Raw genomic sequence first — 13,973 nt, forward strand, 5'->3', positions numbered from 1 at the left:
TTGCAAGAGAGCAAAGGTAGTGGTATAGCTCCTTGGACAGCAGGGGAAATGGAGCAAATGAAAAAGGTAATGCATGCCAAGGAAGAAAGCGAAGCCAAGGACACCAGAGGTGGTGGACGGGTTCCTCAACCAGCAGAGAAAGTGGAGCAGAATGGAGCAAGGACTGTGATGCCTAGGCATCTTAGGCTAGTTTTACAAGCCTTTTTAATTAGTTATTACTTGGTTTCATGCACTTTCTTAGACAATAAGTAAGTATTTGGATGAAAAATGTATGCATGTCTTGATTCAATCAAACATTGTTATTTATGAGCATTTTCATGAGATTAATGCAAGAGTTACTTGATGCTATGAATGATGCATTATCTTGTGATTATTGTAAGACTTTGATGCATTTGTTTGGTTGATGATAGATAAAGAGAAGCAAAGAAAGGCAGCGAAGAAGAAGAGGCCATAGCTTTAGTGGTCAAAGTTAGCCCACTAACGCTATGGTTAATGTTGCCAAGGAAGGAGGAAGCAACATTAGTGGCCAAAGTTGGCTCACTAACGTTGCCCATTAACGTTACTAAGAAGGAGGAAGCAACGTTAGTGGCCAAAGTTGGCTCACTAACGTTGCCCAGTAACGTTGGCTCAGGGAGAAGGGAAGCAACGTTAGTGGCCAAAGTTGGCTCACTAACGTTGCTAATAACGTTGCCAAGGAAGAGGGGAGCAATGTTAGTGGCCTTCGTTCAATATCGGTTTCTACCTTCTACAATGGTAACATGCTAAATTTTTAAAATATAATATTAATACGTAATCACTTTTCTAATCTTCATTTTGCTTTTTTCATAGGAGATGTGTAAAAGAAACAAGGAAGTTCGCAAGAAGCAAACAATTCCCCATACTGGTGGCTCGAAACCCATCTCAAGGAAAAGACATGAAATAGTATGAACCATCACTCATTTTTTGATTTTACTAAATTATCATATGCTCCTTAACTTTTATTTTTTTATATTCTTTTGCATAGTTTTTAAAAACTGGACGAAAAATTAGCTGTGGAGAAATGTACATAGAAACTCATAAGAAGAAAGATGGGTCGTTTGTGATTGATGAAGCAACACTACAAGAAAAAAGGCCTATGGTCACGCTATTTTCTTGCCACGCTTTAAAAGCGTGGCCAAAAGTGGTCAATGGCCACGCTTTTATGAGGGTAGCAATAGATTAGAGATTTGGCTACTTTTTTTCTTGCTACGCTTGAAAAGCGTGGCGAAAAGGGTCTACGGCCATACTTTTATGAGGATGACAATTGATTCGAGATTTGGCCACGCTTTGTTTTGCCACGCTTAAAAAACGTAGCAATAAGAAGAAACAGGCACGCTTTTAAAACGTGGTGATAGAGTTTTGTTATTGTGACATTTTAAAAACGTGTCCGTTTCCTATTACTTTTTTGGTACGCTTTAAAAGCCTGGCCAAAAAAGTTTTAAAATTTTTTTTCGAAAAGGTTATAATTTCACACCTCTTTGAAACTCTATCTCTTTCCTTCGAAGCCTAAAACTCTTCCAACCTTTTGTATTCACCCTTAAAAAAACCCTAAATCCTTTGCAATCCAGAGAACATTGCCCCTTTTTATTTCACAAACCCTAACCTAACACCCACCGCACTCCCCCCTTTCCCCTCACAAGAGCGCTGCAGCCCCACTCCCCATTTTCCCCTCTCCAGTGCACACAACACAATACACATACGCATCACCTCACCCATGCGGAAGAGGAGAGCTCGAAAAAGGAGACGCCGCCTTGCTGCCAGCTCCGTCGAAGACCAGTCTGCCGCCGCTGTCGAGTCAAACCCGAGAGAGAGTGTATGCGACGATGAGAGAGGAGGAGTCGTCACCAAACGCGTCGTCGCCGCTGGAAGAGCTTCGCTCTTCGCCGTTACCGAGGAGGGGAAAGAGGAGCTGCTCCCGTCGCACCAGTCACCGTCCTGCTTCCTGGTTGCCGATGAGGGAGCCGCGAGAACCGTTGCCGTCGAGAAAGAGGGGGACGTGCGAGAGGGAGCCGTCAGTTTGGTCGTCGTCGCAGCTGTTGAGTAAATCTTCCTTGCCGGTAACTAATATTCTTTCGATCACAATTGAAGAGTTTTTTGAAGAATAGTTCTTCTAATTATGCTTTTTTTGATCTTGTTCCAAGTTGGGAATTAGCTTCAGCCTTGAAAGAAGCCAAAGCTAGGTTTGATTCAGCTGGTGTTAAACTAATTGCAGTTGGTGTTGGTGGCCCCAGTAAAGCCCGCATGCTTGCTGAGCGAGTAATTTCTTTCTCTTGCTTTGTTTTTTCGATGTTTTTGTTGTAAAGTATATGCTTAGATACATAACTGAATATAAAACGAGATAAGTCATTCACTTTTAGTAAAGATTCAATTTGGTTCTTGAAATTGTATGTGTTTATCTTAGTCTCTGAAATTTCAAAAGCATCAATATAGTTTTGAAGGTATACTTTTAGGAACTATATTGAACCATTACTCTTTTCTTTTTTGCTCTTTTTTGGTTATGTTGTGAGGGACAACCTTGAGGGTTTGATTATGTTGGTAAAAATAGATGGTAATTTTCGTAAGGGTTTATAGATGGTAATTGTCACGCTTATCAAACTTATTTTCAATTATTTGGTCAAATATTTGAAGGATTCCTATTATTGTTCCATATCTGTTTTTCCATGCACATTTTTTAGCCTCTTGATGTCAAAACTGACATGTTCTGTTTGACGTGATATTTTTGTATGTTAAGTTGCCATTTCCAATAGATTGTCTCTATGCTGATCGTGAGCACAAGGTAACATATATTGGCTCACTTATAATTAGAGTTTGGCCGGTTCATCATTTTTCCTTTAGCGGTGATCATGGATAAAACTCCTTTCCTATCATGGCAAAGCCTTGCTCATGCATCAGATTTGAATCCTTGTTCTGCAGTTAGCTTACTGTTAATTTTTCAGTCAACTTCTATGAGAATTAGTTGCAAGGTTTTGAAAGATGAATGTAGTTAGGTTCTATTAGGCTATTGGCTCATCTATGAGCAATATATTTCCAACTTTTATTCAGTATGTAATTCTTCGAATTTACTACGTATGTTAGTTGCCAGTCTATATATCATCTTATCAACAGAAATATGTGGTCTATATTTTGTCTTCACTTTCGTGTGTTTCACATATCTTATGTGCTATCTCATGGTTGTTTTTTTATTTTATTACAGCCTGCTGCAGAATATTTAAATAGGAAAATTTTGGAGGGAAAGACAATTGCGGAGAAATTAGATAGCTTGATTGAGCTGACTTTTTTGCATCTTGAGTCCTGTCAAAGCAGTGGCCAGTTGTCTGAGGTATTTTTCAGACATTACATATATTTGCTTTGATTACTTTGTACTATATACTTTAACTTGTATGTTTATTAAATTCTTAATTAGGTATTTGATGTTCTAGTGAGATCATTTCAAAGGACTATTTTATTTCAGTTTGTGGTGTTCTATGCATGTGCACTTGATCCTGAAGATTGTGGGGAGAAGTTCGCCATGGTTCTTGTTCATTTTTTTCTGTTTCCTTTTTTCCATTCTTGTGCCATATCCTGTTTTTGGTTTCTGTGGAGTACTCAGAATGTGCAGATATTGCTGGGACGACTCCTGATGGATGTACTGAAATACCAACTTGTCCAGTTTGCCTCGGTAGGCTGCATTTGCTTTTGCTGTGGCTTTGTGTGTGTTGCTTCGTTGATTATGTTTTTAGAGGATGGAAATAATCTTGTGAAATGATGTTTTATATGATTTATGTGTCTGGTTTGCTCTTTGAATGATTGAGAGATTGGACCCGGATAGAAGTGGAATACTCACTACACTTTGCGATCACTCCTTTCAATGCCCTTATGTTTCAAAGTGGACATACTTGTCTTGCCAGGTAAGCAGGTTTTTCATTCCTTCAATTCTTGTTTCCACTTTGTATTGAAGTTCTTATTTTGGCTGGTTTAGGCAATTCTATTGTCATAAAATGTTACTTTCTGAAAAATCTCAGGAAGGAAGCAGCTTGCCATATGTCTTCTACATCTCGGCATGTATGATTTTAGAAAGAGTGACCTCATATGAACATAAAGTTTCAACACTACTTTTGCAGTTTGATTGTTCTGTTTGTATTTGCTATTATTATATGGGAATTTCTGGTACCAACAGCTGTTTTTGGTTTTATTGCAAGTGACATGAAATGATTATAATGTTGCCTAAAAATTATTTCTGAAGGGCTTATGATCATAATAAAAAATTAAAAATTAGTTATGACTAGTATTATTTCAAGTCTTATTATTTAATTTTGTTGAACTTAAATTCATGAAGACTTAGATTTGTAATATTATTCTGATTTAGAGAGGGTATAATTTATGTGCTGAGATTTTAAACACTAACTTTTAATATATTTTTTATTAAATTTATATATTTACTATGTTTATTCTGTTGCATTAGATTTTAAGTAGAAATCTCAATTCAAATCACCTTGAGGAGGAACATTTGGACGAAAAATTTATATGCATCAAGATTTGTGTATATCTTATGTATATGTATACTTTTTTGATGCAATAATATTGTTGATGATGTGTGATTGAACTCGGATTCTCTTTGTGCCATTGTTGTTGTAGTATTATGAATCTTTGTTGGCAGAGGCACAAAGCAAAGTGGACAGGTCTGTCTCTGAAGTAGTGGAGAAAGCTGTAACTTCTGGATTGCAGGACATCAAAGATAAACTAGAAAATTGTACATAAGAGAGAAATGGTGTTGCTGAGGTGAGGAAGGAAGTTTGAGGGTTAAAGGAAGGAGGAACAGCAAGGTTTAAGTTGTATTGTTCCTGTACTTTTCTTTAGTTTTTAGTTTTGGAATTTGAACTCGAGATTTATTTTGTATTTGAACATTAGTTTTTAATGTATAAAACAATTATAGCAAAAATTATGTCACTAATGACTATTTAATTTGTCTTGTAATAAAAAGTGCATACTATATTTATAGGTTTGGTAATAAAAAAAGGGTTGAGAATTTATATTGTGCAATGATGAAGATTAAGTCAGAAAAAGAATTTTTTTTTAATCTGACAAGGCTTTCACCACGCTTTGAAAGCGTGGCCATATCTCGCTGTCGCCAAAGCGTGGCCATATCTCGCTGTCGCCAAAGCGTGGCCATATCTCGCTGTCGCCATGCTTTGAAAGCGTGGCCATATCTCATGTATGGCCACCCTTTAAAAGCGTGGCTATATCTCCCACATACAGCCATGTTTTTAAGCGTGGCAATATGTAAAAAGCGTGGCAAAAAAAGCGTGGCGATAGCTCACCAAAAGCGTGGCGATAGAGCAACCGCCACGCTAGCAGTCGTGACCCTTTTAAAAGCGTGGCAAAAAGCTATCGCTATAATTTTTTCAGCTTTTCGTCACGCTTTAAAAGCGTAGCAATAGACGTATTTTCTTGTAGTGCAAAGGATATAGCGCTAAGTTGTATTTTTTGGTCTATTTTAGTAAAAAGTGTAACTTCAATATCTTCCAAACCTTAATGTTATTTTGTTACATTTTTGTTGTTTAAATTTTAACTGCAGGAACAAATTGAAGTACTTATGACTGAAAATGAGAAAGATGAATCTGGACCATCCACAAATGATGCTATTGGCAAAGTATTTGGGGAGGAGCATTCTAATAGAGTATGATGCATGGGAATGAGAGCAACACCTACTAATACTTTCAGAAATGCCAATCACCCTAGCCAATTAGCTAATTCTTCAACTTCAATGTCATCTACTACCAATTACTCCCAAGCTGATTTTAGACATTTGGAGTCTAAATTTGATGGGACATTGACTGCATTCAAGGCTTATTTTCTCGCTAAAGAAGGAAGAATTCCTGTTAAACTTACTAGTATATTTGATCATGGAACTCAGGTAAATTGCCTTCTCTTGTCGAATTTATGTTACACTAATAATTTTAAAAATTATGATAACTGATAACTGTTATATTATGCTAATGTTCTAGTATGGTATTAGTCTCATATATTCTAACCTTACATTCCTATTCTTACTAATTTGCTGTTCAAGTTTTTGACACAAGAAAAGGTTAATGCCTTTTTATTTTTTTATGTGAATTGTCGTTAATCGTTATAGTGTTATAGATGTGTAAATTTTATGTTGACATTTCTATTTTTGATTTATTTTAGGCTAATGATGTTGAGAACGAAACTATTATACCGCCAACAGGAATAATATCATCAGATGGAAGCGAAGAAAATCGTCAAGACATTGTTTAGTATTGCTTTAAAGATTGATTAGTTGTTTATTGTTGCACATTTGTTAGGGTATTATGTTGCATTTTTTTACTAAACAAACTTATTTAAGTAGTAAACTCATTAGTTGTAGTTGTGAGTTTATATTACTTTAGCGCAGCTTGTTTAATTTTTAGGATTAGACATATAAAGATAGTGAGAATTCATATATTATGCATTTTATTATAATATAAAAAAGTTATTATTTATTTTAATGGCTTATATTTTAGATTTATACTTTAAAGAATTTTATTTTTATTAAACTTTGTATTCTAATTAATATTTTATATAATAAGAAAAAACTATATATATCATAGTATAAATATTTTGGAGTTATATTTTAAATTGCGGTAGTTCACAACTCCAATAAAATAAAAAGCTGTTTTAAGTATAAGATATTTGCGGGGGTTTAAAACTCCCACAACCTAAATAAAAAATGCTGCAACATAGAACCGTTTGAGGTCTTTCGAAATCGATGCAATTTGGTTGAAACTGCCGCAAACAGCGGAGGGCAAAAACCTCCTGCAATTCTGAGTTCGAAATAGTGTCGGTTCCAAAAAAAACTCCCATAATTTGTTGTAGGATACCTAACTACGTCATTTTACTAAACCGCCATTACGCAACTTGCAGGGGTGAAAATTTCCTGCAAAACAAAAAAAAAAAACTCCCACCACTTAGCGCATTTTTGTAGTGATGATTTGGTGTGAGTCTTTGTATTCGATCCTATTTTTTTGATTGTACTAATTTAGTTCAGAACTTATTTAAACTCAAGATTTTTTTTTTACTTTTCAATCGATGTGTTTACTGGAGATCGAACTTGTGAGTTTTTTTCACTTACTAAATCTGCTATAATCATCTCATTACAACTAACTAAAATGAATGTCAGAAATCAAGTTCAGTTTGTCGAATAGTTAACTCGATCATTTACTTAAGTAAGTATTAGGTGTTTGAATTTTGTTCTATATATATAACAATTTATTAATCTACAATAAATCTTTAAATGTTCTGATCCACAATAAACTATTAATTCAGAAACTACTAAATTGGAGATATTATGAAAAAAAAAAGAAATAAATGTCAGAAAATTTAAATTAGAAAACGGAAGCTTTTAACGTGTTAAAGTTACATATGAATTGTTTTTCATCTTAAAAGAAGTATGATGATGCACGCTTTAGAGTTTAGAACTTTAGCCTTATGTGATGATGACCTTAATATTAGGCAAACAGTGTTACATATATTCATGCAAAATATATTAACCGCCGTTTCTTGTCTCCATTGAATCAAGTTCTCATCAAACTACACGTATCCCAAAGTTTTATGTGATTATTAATGATTTGTCGTTGAAGTTGGTATACATTCATGAAATGCATGACATCCTAAGAAAACCTTGTTGCCATGTTACACCATTAAAACCTGGATGTGGCCCATAACCATGATGCAATATGTATGGCTACGTTTTACTTGAACGGGAGCAGTGAGATTTAACTTATAATTAAAGTACTAAGATAGACACTATATTTTTTTTCTTTTAAAATACACACTGGGATCGTGTGTTTCATTTCTTTTATTCATTTATTTTCAAGAAATAAATTTTTTTATTAATATTAATTAATATTTTGACCAATATTTTATTGATTTAAGTATTAACAAAAAAATAAATTTTATTAGTTATCTAAAATTGTTTTTTATTTTTTTATTTCAGTCTAATCAAATAATATATTTGTGTTCTACTATAGTACTTATTCATCGAGTAATTGAGCCTGAGGAAAGAGAGAAATAAGCAGAATATATATGTGTTACTACGTTTAGGCACCAAAATATTAAATGTCAAATTTTCATGCATGGCCGTGTCTCTTGATGGCTTTGCCGTTGAAGTGAGGGTCGCACCCCACACCTGTGACCCTTTCATTTGTTAGATGGTTCTTTAATTTTTGCTAGCTAGGCAGCACATTCAGATACACTACTTAATTAATGACTCCTACCGACAATGTCAATTAGTACAACATAAATGAGATACTCGCTCCCTCGATTTCTGTTGCTATGGTATATGACATAATTAAATATGGTGAATTATATAGTAAAGATATAAGTTTATAGATATTTTTTTTATAAGAGGAAAGAGAAATTAAAAAAATTAGGATCTATATTTTGAATAATAATAAAATAATAAAAAATAATTATAAATTTTTTTTATACAACTTTAATTTACATAATAAAGTATTTCTTAAATATTTATATACGAATTTATTTATTGTGTGTCTAAAAATATATATTAAATTTATCAATTAAAATTTTTTTATTAAAAATATAAAAATTTTAAAATTTTAATATATTTATTTTATATTTATTAAATAAAAATATTTAAATTAAATTTTTTTATTAATGATAAATTTATTATGTGCTCTTATGATATATATTAGCTAAATTTTTTGTATATAATGATGGTGAATTGGTGATTGAGATGCTTAGCTTTTGTTAGAGATGGAATACTAAACCAATTTAATTTAAATTAGTAATAAAAAGTTTTTAACATATTTTATATATATAGTTATTTATTTATTTATTTTTTTATTAAAGATAAGGAGACTTGAACTTCAACTTTTTAGATGAATATGAAAAAATTATGTTTTATTGACATATATAATAATTTATTAACAAATAATAAATTTTTAAATGATATTTTAAATTGTAAGGGATTATTTTTTTACTTACCAAAATAAAAAATACCGTAAAAAAAATGAAGTATTGGATCAATTAAACCGAGAAAGTAATGCCAATTTGACTTAGCATGACATTGGTTAGCAAAATCAACCTCCTTATTATATAGCTTAACCAATTGTAGTACACATTAAAATAAACAAGCGTAATTGTTGGTCCATGGGAGCAAATTAAATGAAATAGGTTTATCGATTTTGAAAAATATGACTAGCGGTGAAATGGAAAATCATTATAGTTCTGTTCCCACCCAAGTGATTGATCTTATCCAACGTAGCACTAAGAAGGTCAAGGTGCGAGATGTCGATTTTAATTAGCCGGGAGATCACATGGAAATCATTGCTGATAACGCAGGAAAAATGGTGATGAAGCTAAAGATTTTATACAAAGAGTCTTTCCTAGTGGCATCCAGTTCGATGGGTGATGAAAATTTTGTTTTAAATAAAAGCATTATGGAGGATGATTCTGATCCAGAAGATCGGTGGTATAAAGAAGACGAGAACTTATCGAAAAAGTAAAAATCTTTTGATCTCTATTCGAAAATTAAAGTCTCGAAAGAAGAGTTTAATGAATGGTGCAAGCCGTGGCATACTGCTCTTATTGTCAAAGTACTCGGGAAAAAAATTCATTTAAGAATCATGGAGCAACGCCTGAACAGAGATTGGGCAAATAAAAGTAAGATTAATGTTATTGATATGGATCGTGATTATTTTTTGGTTTATTTTGTAGAATAAAAAGATTATTCGCATGCACTACTTAGAGAACCATGGATGGCGACAGGACATTATCTGATAGTTAAAAAATAGAGACCTTTTTTCTTGTCCTCAAAACAATAACTGAAGAAAGTTGCAGCGTGGATTCGTATTTCTAATTTGCCTATTGAGCTATACAATCATCATTTTTTATGGAGGATCAGCTCGGCTATCGGAACTATGCTAAAGCTTGATAAAGCTATATTGATTCATTCGCGGGGACGATTTGCAAGGATCTGTGTGAAAATTGACTTATAAAAAAAATTGATCCCAAGAATATCTATTTTTGGGAACACTCTAAACATCGAATATGAGAGCCTTCACCTCATTTGCTTTAACTGCGAGGTCTATGGTCATCGGTCTGAGTCTTGTGGAGAAGCACCAGGTATCGAAAAAGATCATCGGGTGGAGGTGGCAAAAGGAAAACAGGTGGTTTTCGATGATAACGTTAATGCCGCTAGCCAGAAAAGGCAAGAGAAAATTATGGGTGATCGGTTAAGTGACAACAATCCTGACAATAATCAAAATCTCCCGGATTTCGGACCTTGGAGGATGGTCCGGAAATTCCAAAAATGGAAATTAGAGAAGCCACGACACACTAAAAGACAAATTAGTCAATCCAAGGATTTTAGAACTAATAAGGAAGGTTCATATAATAACGGCAATCATATCATGGATACAGGATCAAGGTTTAATGTCATATTTGATGATAAGGAGGAGGAAATCTTGGAGGATTTTAATGTCACCAATGTTGAGCAAATCAATCCCTTGCATACTGGGTCGGTTGAAAAAATCAAGACTTTGGAGAGATAAACCATAATTTTATGGTTTATTTTGTATTGTATTTGGTAGATTTTGTTAACTTTTCTCTTATTTATTCAACAAAATAGCATGATTTCATAAATTTCTTCTAATTGTGCTTAATGGTTAAAAATATGTTTTTTAGGCCTTTAATTAGTTAAGTTTAATTCACTTTGATTCCACTTGATGCCTTGATATATTTGTTAGTGATTTCAGGGTTAAGAGGCAAGGAATGGATCAAAGGAGTGAAGAGAAAAGTATGAAAGACGGAGATTTCAAGGAAAATGAGGATTTGGAACATTCAAGGCGATACGTACGTATGCTCGACACATGCGCGCGAAGAAGAAATTTGTCAGGGCGACGCGTACACGTGACTGACGCGTACACTGACAAACCCCATTTTGACGGTTTATCTTGTATTGATTTTTGGGGATTTTATCACCTTTTACCCACATTTATTCAATGAAATAGCATGGTTTTATAACTTCTCCCTTAATTGCGCTTAAGAGTGAAAACATGCTTTTTAGGACTTAAAATAGCTAAATCTAATTCTCCTTGATTCCATTAGATGCCTTGATATGTTTGTTAAGTGATTTAAGGTTTAGGAGGCAAAGATTGGATCAAGGGAATGAAGAAAGAAAGCATGAAAAGTTGGAGAACTCATGAAGAAATGAAAGAACCGGAAAGCTGTCAAGCCGACCTCTTCGCACTTAAACGACCATAACTTGAGCTATAGAGGTCCAAATGATGCGGTTCCAGTTGGGTTGGAAAGCTAACATCCGGGGCTTCGAAACGATATAAGATTTGCCATAGTTGCTACACGTATGGTGGCGCGCACGCGCATAATACGCGCATGCGCCGTTGGTGCACGTGGTTCACTTCATGCAAACTCGTGGCTAGCGAATTTACAAGCCTTGTGGGCCTAATCCAACTCATTTCTGATCCTATTTAAGCCAAGGATTGAAGAGGGATGGACATGTTAGTTACCATTAGTTTAGTTTAGTAGTTAGAATTAGTTTCTAGAGAGAGAAGCTCTCACCTCTCTCTAGAATTAGGATTAGGATTAGTTCTTAGATCTAGATTTTAATTCATCTTCTTCTACTTCTATCTTCTCAATTCCTTGTTGCTACATTCATCTTCTTCTATTCTTTTATTGTAATTTCCTTTATGATTGTTCTTATACTTTGTTGTAGATCTACTATTGTTCCTTCCATTTTCTTTCAATACAATAAGAGGTAATTCATAATAATTGTTCTTCTTTGCTTTTCTATTGTTGATCTCTTGCCTTTGTAGTTAGATCTCTCTTTAATTCTTGCAATTTATGTTGTTTACTTTTATTGCCTTTTATGTGTTTGTTGAAATGCCTCTTCTAGATATAGTATAGATTTTGTTCCTCTTGGCCTAGGTAGAGTAATTAGTGACACTTGAGTTATCTAATTCCTTTGTTGATTGGTAATTGGAGAGATTGCTAATTGGTTTGGAGTGCACTAAAGCTAGTCTTTCCTTGGGAGTTGGCTAGGACTTGTGGCTCAAGTCAATTCATCCACTTGACTTTCCTTTATTTAGTAAGGGTTAACTAAGTGGTAGCAATGAACAATTCTCATCACAATTGAGAAAGATAACTAGGATAGGACTTCTAATTTTCATACCTTGCCAAGAGCCTTTTATAGTTGTTAGTTTATTTTCATTGCCATTTACTTTTCATGCTTCTTATCCAAAAACCCCAAAACAACTCAAACCAATAACAAGACACTTTATTGTGATTCCTAGGGAGAACGACCCGAGGTTCAATACTTCGGTTTATAAATTTAGGGGTTTGTTTTAGTGACAAACAACTTTTTGTATGAAAGGATTATTGCTTGGTTTAGAAACTATACTTCGACGAGATTTTATTTGAGAAATTCTAAACCGTCAAAAATTCAATCGTCATACACGTGATGAAGAAAGTTGTCAGCGACACGTACGCGTGACAAGCGTCACGTGACCTCATTAAAGTCAACACGCTGGGGGCGATTCTGGACTTGCTGAAGCCCAAATCCACTTATTTTTGAAGCTATTTGATGCAAAATTCATGAAGGAACAAAGGAGAGAGCTATTAGGACTAGTTTAGTATTATGCTTTAAGTTATATTCTAGAGAGAGAAGCTCTCTCTTCTCTCTAGAATTAGGGTAGAATTAGGTTAGATCTCTCCTTAGATTTAGATTTAATTCTTGTTTCATTTACATTTCCTTACAATTTATTGTTCTTACATCTTTGTTCTTCTAGTTTTACTTGTCATTTCCTTTATTTTGTTGCCCTTATGTTTATGACACTTTGTTGCTTTTGATTTTCATTTAATGCAATTTGAGATATTTCATGTTATTATTGCTTTCTTCAGTTATTATTGTTAATTTCTTGTAATTGGTGGTTGTTAGATTTTATTATTGTTGTAATTTTACCATGCTTTCCTTTTACACCTTCCAAGTGTTTGATAAAATGCTTGGTTGGATTTTAAATTAGATTTTTGTGTTCTTGGCTTGAATTGAGTAATTTGGAGACTCTTGAATTGTCAAAGTCTCTTGTTGATTGGTGATTGAAAGTTGCTAGTTGGCTTAAACTTCACTAAATCTAGTCTTTGATTAGGAATTGTGAACTTAAGTCGATTTTGCTCACTTAACTTTCCTTCAGTTGTTAGAGGTTAACTAAGTGAGAGCAAAAGATAATTACCATCACAATTAACAATGATAATGAAGATAGGAATTCCAATTCTCAACCCTTAGGACTTTTCTTAGTTGTTAGTTTATTTTCTTTTTATTTACATTCCTTATTCATCAATTAAAAATCCCAAAAATACTTTCCATAACCAATAATAAGTATACTTCCCTACAATTCCTTTGAGAGACCACCCGAGGTTTGAATACTTTGGTTATTTTTATTGGTTTGCTTAAGTGACAAACAAATTAAACGTTGATCGAGAAAAATTTGTTAGTTTAGAAAAAATGGGCTGGGGTTTGATCGAGATGGGAAAGTTTCATGATGAAAGTGGGCTGGAGTTTGATCGAGAAAAAAGACTCTCTCTGGACGAATGTCCTGAGGACTAAATATAGATGCAAAAATGACACTGTTCCTCTCATGAGCAGGAGGAAAAATGAATCCAATTTGTGGAAGGGTATCTGTTCCTTTTAGGAAGAAGTCCAGTCTAATTCGATTTGGCGTATAGGCGACGGATCTCAGATAAGATTTTGGGATTATAACTGGGTGCCAAATCTAGAGAGCCTTAATAAGCTTCACCCTCAAGTAAGTGCTACCTCTGATTCAAGAATTTTACTTACAGATTTTCTTACCGTTTCAGGTGGCTAGGATGTGGATAAACTAAGAAGCTTGCTTCCGAAGATGATGGTTCAAAAAATTGTGGCTATGTCTCCACCTTCGGCTTGG

At 34.0% G+C, this 13,973-nt stretch overlaps 1 protein-coding gene across 6 annotated transcripts; it reads left to right on the top strand.

Moving 5' to 3' along the window:
* Positions 1 to 1,462: 1,462 nt before the first annotated feature.
* On the top strand, positions 1,463 to 6,497 carry LOC112801388 (uncharacterized). Of its 6 annotated transcripts, XR_011862269.1 has the most exons (9): positions 1,463 to 2,075; positions 2,160 to 2,274; positions 3,212 to 3,337; positions 3,422 to 3,676; positions 3,810 to 3,905; positions 4,020 to 4,059; positions 4,633 to 4,820; positions 5,573 to 5,911; positions 6,184 to 6,497. XR_011862269.1 is itself a non-coding variant. In XM_072196914.1 (7 exons), the coding sequence occupies exons 2-7, from the start codon at positions 2,260 to 2,262 to the stop codon at positions 4,638 to 4,640; spliced, it is 540 nt and encodes a 179-aa protein (XP_072053015.1). In that variant the 5' UTR covers positions 1,463 to 2,075; positions 2,160 to 2,259; the 3' UTR covers positions 4,641 to 4,936. The 6 variants fall into 6 exon arrangements, 4 of the variants coding, with proteins under 4 accessions (XP_072053015.1, XP_025699881.1, XP_072053008.1 ...); XR_011862260.1 differs by lacking the exon at positions 4,020 to 4,059; XM_072196914.1 differs by lacking the exons at positions 5,573 to 5,911; positions 6,184 to 6,497 and having other exon boundaries at positions 4,633 to 4,936.
* Positions 6,498 to 13,973: the final 7,476 nt, after the last annotated feature.

Source organism: Arachis hypogaea, chromosome 1 (genome assembly GCF_003086295.3).
Source record: "Arachis hypogaea cultivar Tifrunner chromosome 1, arahy.Tifrunner.gnm2.J5K5, whole genome shotgun sequence".
NCBI classification, from domain to species: domain Eukaryota; kingdom Viridiplantae; phylum Streptophyta; class Magnoliopsida; order Fabales; family Fabaceae; genus Arachis; species Arachis hypogaea.